The 9,293-nt window shown below is 43.4% G+C and overlaps 2 protein-coding genes across 2 annotated transcripts; one reads left to right on the plus strand and one right to left on the minus strand.

Moving 5' to 3' along the window:
• Positions 1-2,608, minus strand: LOC107303401. Its single transcript, XM_015843388.2, has 3 exons — positions 2,221-2,608; positions 555-2,125; positions 1-485 (listed from the first exon to the last, which is right to left on the minus strand). The coding sequence occupies exons 2-3, from the start codon at positions 1,796-1,798 to the stop codon at positions 221-223; spliced, it is 1,509 nt and encodes a 502-aa protein (XP_015698874.2). The 5' UTR covers positions 1,799-2,125; positions 2,221-2,608; the 3' UTR covers positions 1-220.
• Positions 2,609-3,968: 1,360 nt separating this feature from the next.
• Positions 3,969-7,453, plus strand: LOC102708023 (nucleolar protein dao-5-like). The gene is made up of 2 exons (XM_006664763.3): positions 3,969-5,854; positions 7,154-7,453. The coding sequence occupies exon 1, from the start codon at positions 4,034-4,036 to the stop codon at positions 5,810-5,812; it is 1,779 nt and encodes a 592-aa protein (XP_006664826.2). The 5' UTR covers positions 3,969-4,033; the 3' UTR covers positions 5,813-5,854; positions 7,154-7,453.
• The last annotated feature ends 1,840 nt before the right edge of the window (positions 7,454-9,293 follow it).

Below are 9,293 nucleotides of genomic sequence, written 5' to 3' on the forward strand. Positions count from 1 at the left end.
ATACATATATCATGCCATACAAGCAAAATGAGACCACCAAACATATATATCATGCCATACATAACAAAATGAGACAGTATGTGGGCTCACATGTATAGTAGCAGTTAGTGAGCTGGACATACAAGTTCTGGCAGCCATTAAACAGGTCCTTGGGCCCAAAATGAGAACACATCCGAACACAAATAGGAACTACTATGGTGCGGGTACAAAATAGCAAGGTTCAAAGACAGAATGACACAGATAGGAAATTCTTAGGACATAACAGTCTTGTCCTCAAAATAAAAAGTGAGCATTTACAATTTTCAGCACTTAGGATGCAAGCCAACTTGACAAGTTCCTCACTACCCTTGCAGGAGGTTTGGAGGCTGCTCCTGCTTCTTTTTTCTTCTGTGGAGTATTCTTCTTCTGGGGGGTCTTCTTCTTTTTTGGAGTTTTTTTTCTTCTTGGCAGGCCTGCTTGAGGAGGCCTCTTCAGTGTTGATTTTCCTGAAAAACATGTATGTATCAAGTTAGGTTCAGTTAAATTAGTGCAACAAAATATTAAATTGTTCATACCTTTTTGTTTGAGTTGCAAGAGGTTCCTCTGCCTCATCTCCTGCATGTGTTGCTTCAGCTAGCTTACAAGTTTTTTCAAAGTGCCCATAACCCTGGCATCTCTTGCATCTAACTCTTTTTGCACCTGGCTCTAGTGCTCCCCTTATTCTCTGAACTCTGGGTCGACCTGCTGCTCTCTTCATCTTTGGTGGGAAAACTTCAAAGCCTAAATCCTGATGAGGCCATGCTGATCTGTCTGGCATTGTGGGCATTCTCCCTTCATATGCAGCCCTAAACTTGCTGGCTGAGTAATAGTCAGACACAAAATCTGCTATGTGCACTCCTCTGTTTGAGCAAATCCAAGCTAAGGCATGGCTACAAGGCTTACCAGTCACCTGCCATTTCCTGCAGGAACAACTATGAGTGGTCAAGTGTACTGTGTGCCTTCTTGTGTTGTTGTCACTCTCAACCAAAGATACCTCTGCCATGTCATCATCACTCCTGGCCACCTTCACAACTTTAAGATTTGTGCTAGCCATGTTCAGCTCCTTCATGACACTAGGGAGGATTCCTAGGGACATCTTCTCTCCAATTTGTCTCCTCAAGCACATTTTCTCCATTATGAGCTCTCTAAGAGAATCAACGAGCTCATGGAGATGTAGCCCCTTAAGAGCCTTTATCTGATTGTTGAAGCTTTCTGAAACATTATTTGTTAGGTAATCACACTTGCATGCTTCTTTGAACCCAGACCTATACCAAGTCCTAGAATGGTGGGTCTGTAAGTAGTTGATTGCTTCAGGACAGAAGTTATAAATTTGTTGCATGTGATACATAAAACCTTCCTCTGTGAAGCTTCTAGCAGCAGGATACAAATGTAAGCTGAATATTGGTCCCTTGTACTTCTTCATGAAATTGCTATAAAGATGTCTCATGCACTCTCTATGCTCTGCCTTATCAAACACAGCACCTACCGCCTTTTCTAGCCCTTTGCATGCATCTGTTGATATGACTAGACCATCAGGTTCACCTATGGCTCCATGCAACTGTTGCATAAACCACAACCAGTTGTTCTCAATTTCTGAGTCAAAAATTGCAAATGCAACGTAGAACAACCAGTTGTGTCCATCTATAGAAGTGGCTTTGGCCAGCTGCCCACTATATTTACCATTCAATCTAGTAGAATCTACACCTATGTACGGCCTACAACCATTTATGAATCCATCTATACATGGTTTGAAAGCTACAAACATCCTTTTAAAGCACATCAATTTCCCTATCCTCTGCAACTCAATATTGACAATTGTACCTGGTGATCTCTTCTCAATTTCTGCTTTCCAATTGAATAGAATTTGAACACTTTCTTTATATTTCCCATGGATCTGATTCCTTGCAACTCTCAAACCAGCCTATGCCTTTGAGTACCTCAACTTGATCTCATACTGCTCTTCAAGCTTCAATTTTCCTTCCTTTGCTCCTTTCTCAGGATTCTTCTTCACCCAATCCTTCAACCTGTCGGCAACGTCCTGTGTTGCCATCTTGCCCTCCATTAGCTTGGTTGTAGGACAAGTATGTGGAAAGGGCAGCTTCTTTATCTGCACACATACAAACACAGAGAGACATATAACTACATGAATGGATTGATTTCACAAGCCATATTATACCTAAAAGCATTTAGAATGGTACAAACCTGAATAGATTTTTCATCTGATAGCCTTGAAGCATGAATTCTCCACTTACACTCCTCATGTTTGCAATGGGCAAGGAATCTTGTTCGATCTGTTTTTAAACCAGTTAGCTCAAATCCCTTCATAACAGCAAAATGCCTAATCGCTTTTCTGAATGTTGTCATGTCAGGAAAGATAGATAGCTCTTCAATGACTGGCAGCTCAGGGTTATGCAACACATGAAACTCCTCTGGATCATCATCTGTGACCTCAACCTCTCCAATAGGTTGATCAGTCATAGAAGTATCACCAGGGTTTTGAACATTTTTAGCATTTTCAGCATTCGGTTCAGCAGTGGGTGCATCGGCATCAACACTGGGTGAAATACATTCAATATAAAGAGCCTCATCATTAACCCCTACATACTCTTCCTCCATATCAAACACATCAGGCAATGTACCATCTGCTTCTTTGGTTGCAGGTTGACTCAAATCTGCCACTTTAGATGCAGATGCAAACTACCCTGTCTGAATTGGGGGAAGAACACATAAAGGCTGAGGTGGTGAATCTTATGGTACTACGATTTTCATCACACAGTGCACTATCAAGCACTAAAACCATAAGTTTAGCATGCATTTGGTCCTTGTACATCTCAAACATATCAATCAACTGAAATTCCTCAACAATCCTAATGTCCTCATTACAAAGCTTGTTCAGATACCACACAGTTGGAGTCTGCTGTTCACTCCACCGTAACTCCAAGCTCAAGGTTAGCATCAACAGGTCCAGTGAGAAACTCCCATAGTCCACATCCCACTTCAGCACACAACCCTTAGTATATCTTCGTCAACCCTCAGAATCTATCGACGCATAACCTTCAACTTTTAACTCTAAGGACAAGAATTTACCGACATCAAAATGAAAACAATGTCAACTCCTATTTAAATACGCAAATTAAACCTAACGCATCAGACCAATTCATTCTAATTGGACACACAAAAATATAGCTACAATACTACCATACCTCATATCCTCTGCCTCTGGATCCATGGTGGCACTAGGCACAGCCGCCACACTCACATCACCTACCCCGCCGCCACCCAAAGCACTCCTCCAAGCCTCGCCGCCGCCACCAGACGTCGTGGTCGACGCACCCTAGGTCAGCTCCGCAACCTAGGGTTACCACCAGCGAGGGAGTCAACCGCCCCGATCGGACCGCCGCCTCGACCGGACTACCGCCTCGACCGTGACCGTTGCCGCCGGATCGCACATCGCCGTCGACCCCAGCGCCACCACGCACCCTAGGTCAGCCCCGCAACCTAGGGTTACCACCAGCGAGGGAGTCGGCCGCGCCCTCTTCAGCTGCCCCGACCGGACCGCTGCCCCAACCGGACTGCCGTCCTGACCGCCGCTGCCGCCGGCGCTGGACCGCACGTCGTCGTTGACCCCAGCGCCACCGCGCCGCCTAGCTTGCTCCTCCGCCGCCGCACCCTCCAAGCTCGGGAAAGGGGATTTTTGGCCTAGCACACCCGAGTTGCTCGGTCAACCATATGGTCAGTGCTGAGGGGTATTTTCGGCAATACAAAAATCTGACAGTCACAAACCAAGTACAAAGCCGATTCTACCGTAGACAGTGCATCTAGCTAATTTTGGGCAAATTTTAATGGCATATATGCAATTCATGAAGTTGTAATGGTATTTTTCTAATCAGGCATAATTATAGTGGCACGGATGCAATTAACCCAAAATAAAATCCCACCGCATTCCATTCCTCCCCTTCTCCGCCGCCCCAAAACCCAATCGGCCGGTGAGCGAGCGAGCGAGCCCCAGCCAGCCATGGCTCGGAAGCGCCGCGCACCGCCGCTGCCGCCTCCGGAGGCCGAGCCCTCCGACGATTCCATCGGCGAGGAGGAGAAGGAGGAGGGGGAGTCTCCCGCGGCCCCGGCGCCTCAGAAGCCCAGCGACCACGGCGTCGCCTCGTCGGAGGACAACTCCGACATGGACACGTACGCGCAAGGTTTCCAGCTGCAGATGCTCGGTGGCGCCCCCCACGAGGAGGAGGAGGTGGGGGAAGCAGGCGGCGGCTCATTGGAGTCGGAGCCCGTGCGGAAGGAGGCGGCGACGAAGGCCAAATCCGAGGCGTCGGCGAAGAAGGCCAAATCTGAGGCGTTGGCGAAGAAGAATAAGAAGAAGAGGGAGGCATCGCCTGAGCCCGCGCCGTCGGGCAAGGCCAAGAAGGCCAAGGCGGAGAAGGCGGCGGCGCCTGAGCGCACCCTCTCGGGCAAGTCCAAGAAGGCAGCCAAGGCTGCGGCGGGGAAGGCGGCAGCTGCTGACACGGAGACTGCTCCGTCCAGGAAGGCGAAGAAGTCCAAGTCCAAGTCCAAGTCTGAGAAGAAGGCCAGAACACTGTGGACGACGGCTGACGCTATCAAGATTCTTGAGATACATGTGGCGCATCTTAAGAATCATGGTACGCTGCCTAATGCTGATGAGATTATTGGCGCTGCTGGTGATAACCTTGATAGGAAGAACATCACGAAGACGGGCATATATGAGAAGGTCCGGAGTCTCAAGAAGCGTTACGCGGCCACAACCAAGAAATTTGAAGAGAGCGGCAACCTACCGGATGAAGAGGATGACTTAAGGATGTATCAGCTATCATCGGAAATCTGGGGAAAGGATGCAAAGGAAGCTATTTCTGCTCTCGCCTCGCAGAACAATGGCACCCCGACAAAGAGTAAGAAGAGGCAAGTGCAGGCCAAGAAAGATAAGGTGGATGGAGATTCAAAGGAAGACGCCACTGCTGTGAATGAAAATGGTGGTACTCTGGCAGAGAATAAGAAGGGGAAAGCCACCAAGCAGAAAACAGGTGCGGAAGCAAAGATCGGATCATCTAAGGAGACTGCTCCAACTGCTAGTCCAAGCAAAAGCAAGAAGGGAAATCACAAAGACAAATTGAAGGAAGAATCAAAGAGTGGTAAATCAAAGGAGACCGCCACAAATGCCACTCAGGGTGATGGTACTTTGGTTGGGACTAACATGGGGAAGGCTGACAAAGGGAAATTGGATGGGGACACAGAGAATGTTGTGCCAACGGAGGCCACCACAATTGCCACTCATGGTGATGGTACTTTGGTTGTGACTAAGAAGAGGAAGGCTGATAAAGGGAAATCGGACGGGGACACACAGAATGTCATTCCAACGGAGGCCACCACAATTGCCACTCATGCTGATGATACTTTGGTTGTGAGTAAGAAGGGGAAGGCTGACAGAGGGAGATTGGATGGGGACACACAGAATGTCATGTCAAAGGAGGCTACAACTAATAGTAAGGGAAGAGAAAATCACGAAGAGGTATTACACAAAGAAGCTAATGAAACAAACATACGTAGGGAGTTTATTGAATTGCAGACTTTGTATCCCAACCTTGCTTCTTTTGTGAACGGATTGGAGGTTCCGCATCAGTCAATCTTCAAGAGATCATTTGAGTTAATTAGTGATGATGAGGCTTGCACCCTGGAAACCAAGATCAAGAATCAAAGGATAGATGAAGTGAAGATGCAGCTCCGTCTTGCAAACACAAGGAAGGCAGTAGTCGAAGCTTTCTTTGGTTAGCTGGGCTAAAACATGGACGTGCTAACAAGCTTTTTGTGTGTGGTATGCATTCTTCTTACTTGCATTATGTTCCCATTTGTAGGTAAAATTCTGTTACAAGTAAATGTGTAAAAGTGTTTGTGCCTTCTAAAATTTCAACTTCTGAATTAAATATTGAAACAACTCTGTTCTTATGTAGTCAATTTAGTTTGAAATATGTGCAATAAAGAAAATTATAGCCAAAAATCATCTTGATATTTGATTGGTCGTATATCAAATTACAGCTATACTTTGTAGGCATTGAGAGGGGCAATTTCGTCGTAGAATCATACAACACAAGAGTGATATTTATATACCATCTTTTGCATTCTACTCTTCTTGATTGGCTGTAAATCAAGCTGCACCTACACTTTGTAGGGATTGAGGCAGTGAACAAGGGAGAGATATGATTAAAGCAACTCTTGCATTCTACTCTTGAGATTGTTAGGCTTATTCAAATGCACAGTCTGCTAGGTTTACACTGTCATGTTTTGTACTAAGTTCTACTATCCCGTACTCACCCACGAATAGTTATTTTGGGATTTTTTTTTCTTTGCAGCACTGACTTCTAATGCTCTTTTCTACAAACAATTGATATACTCAATGTTTACTGTTTAGTTTGTGCTCTTTCTACAAACAATTGATATACTTAATGTTTACTGTTTAGTTTGTTCATATAAATCTTGTGCTGTAAAAGCCAGTGTAGCTTTTTTTAAGTCCTTGGTGGTTTTGCTCGTTAATTTTAGCTTAGGTTCATATAAGGTTTGAAGTTATGCTTCAATTTTCAAAGTTGCGATGTCTTTTAGTCCAGTGAATTTAGGGTTAATCTTGCAGATTTTTGTTGGCTGGCCCCATTAGTGTTACTAAAAGAACACAAGTTGCATTTTGTTCAAGCTACCTGCTAGTACTGACATGGTTTATGTAGTAACTTAGCAGCCTTATCTTATCTAGATGACCAGATTTCTTACATCTATGCTAACCACATTTGTCAGTTTGGTTGAGCACAGAGAATTCTAAGCTAAGTCTGCATTTATATTGTAGGATGTTTTGGCTATGTCTAGATTTATCTATTGATTAATATATATTGTTTGTATATATATGTAAATTCATTGGTATCCATACAAATAGACAATACTTTATAGTCTTGCATTATGAAACAGTGGCAGTATCAGTCATGCTTAAAAACTGAGCCACCGGAAAGGATAGCTTAGTTTTACACAACTTCTCTCAATGTGTCAGTCAGTCTGCATTTTTTTCTTTCTCAAACAACGATGCAGATGAGCATGCCAGTTCATTCTTACCTATTCTGTTCACTGTTCACAGGCAGGTGCTTCGATTGAAGGTTCAAGTCGCAGACGGTTTTTGGCTTCAGAGTTATGTTGTTCAGAGGCAGACGGTTGGATTGAAGATTCAAGTCGCAGACGGTTTTTGGCTTCAGAGTTAAACGTTATGACAATTAGCGTACCAGTTGAACTGATGGTTTTATGCGTAGCCGTGAGGAGGTAGTCGTTGACAAACTTGTCTTTAGATGTGTCTAAAGGGGCTTTATAACTTTTGATGTCGATATTGACCTGAAATTCCATAATATTGCCTATTCTGCTGCCGAGTTATATTTTCTAGATGACCAGATTTTTATTTTTATTCTATTTTTTTTATTCTTAATTGTGTTACCTAGTGTGCAAGCTACAAAGCCCTTGTTGACTGCTCCACACGAAAGCTTTATCGTACGGAACGAACGACGTCAAACGGAAGAGGGGAACATTTCTTATTTTTATAATAATTACATGATAAAATAATAATCCTTAATTAAATAAAGGGACCGCTATAATACGGGATCCTATTTTGAAACGGGATGATTCCGATAGGGTATCAACGATACCTCCTCGATATCAGATTTGATATCGGTAACGAGATGATTCCGACGACGTATAGAACACGATACTTTATCGGTACCAGATTTGATACTAGAACGAGATGATTTCAATAAGGTATTTGCATCAGATATGATACCGCACCACTAACAGGTGATACCCGTGCGGTAACATCTGATACTCGGTTAGTACCACCTAAAACTGTTAAATCCTTGTCGTCGTCGCCGCTGCTATCGTGAGCTTGTGTTTGATTTGATCTACTTTGTCTTTGTGTTTTGATTTCTTGCAAGTTGTGAGGTTGTGATCTATGGAGAAGCACCGGTTTTGTAGGTTGGCTGGGAAGGTTGCGGTGATCATCGGCAAGGCGACGATGGAGAGCTCGTCAAGAACGACCTCAAGGTCATCGTCGCAGATAGGGGTGGATAACGAGCCAGCTCCCTCAGTTCGGTCCAGCTCGTTAGGATAACGAGCTGGCTCGACTCGACTCGTTATCGTAACGAGCTAAAAACCCAGCTCGGCTCGGCTCGTTATAAAGCTCAAACTGGCTCGTTAGACTCGTGAGCCATGCATGAAAAGTGAATCTAAACAATTTTTTAATAGGTTATACAAGCAAATTTTCAGTTCAAACATTAAAACCATATGAAATTGTATCTAAATGTTAAAGTTTGAACCAAATATCACATGGTGAACCTATGAAGTACTGAACACATGCATTCCAGACTGGAATCAATGAACACCGGCGAATCGTGTGTCTTTGGTATAGCTCGTTAGGCTCATAAGCTAGCTCGAGCTGGCTCGTTATCTCTAACGAGCTAAAATGCTGGCTCGGCTCGTTAGAAAAATGAAACGAGCCGAGCCGAATTTGTCACGAGTCGAGCGAGCTAACGAGCCACGAGCTATTTATCCACCCTAATCACAGACGGTTTTTGTCTTCATAGTTAAGTGATATGACAATTAGCGTACCAGTTGAACTGATGGTTTTATGCGTAGCCGTGAGGAGGTAGTCGTTGATAAACTTGTCTTTAGACCCATCTAAAGGGTCTTTATACCTTTTCATGTCGATATTGACCTGAAATTCCATAATCGTGCTTATTCTGCTGCCGAGTTATAGATTTGCAATCGTTTTGTTTTATTCTAATGCTCATAATAGCGTCTTATGCTCCAACACAATAAATGTAAATACGTTTTGTTTCCATGCCATATTAATACGATTTTTAATTTACTAAAAAAATATCCGTGCGTTACATTGGATCAAGTTAATTTTAATTGTATAAACTAAAACAAATTTTGAAAATAAGTTTTAAAAACAAATCGTGCGTTGTGTCAGGAACAGTGAAGCATGATCCACGTTAATTTATTTGAGTGGTATTATAATTTCATTTTTATTATTAATTATATGTCTGCTTGGATTTTTTAAAAAGAATTAAATGTTAAAAAACAAATCAAATGGCCCGCAGGTGACAGGTTAAAAGAAGAATGAAATACGAATTGGAGGTGAAATCTACGTCCTATTTAGTCAAAAAAAATATGCTTGTTTTCTCTTTCGGGAAAAAATATATACAGAATCCTAATGTGATTCTATTTTTATTTTT

The sequence above is a fragment of the Oryza brachyantha genome, chromosome 2 (genome assembly GCF_000231095.2).
Source record: "Oryza brachyantha chromosome 2, ObraRS2, whole genome shotgun sequence".
Classification (NCBI taxonomy): domain Eukaryota; kingdom Viridiplantae; phylum Streptophyta; class Magnoliopsida; order Poales; family Poaceae; genus Oryza; species Oryza brachyantha.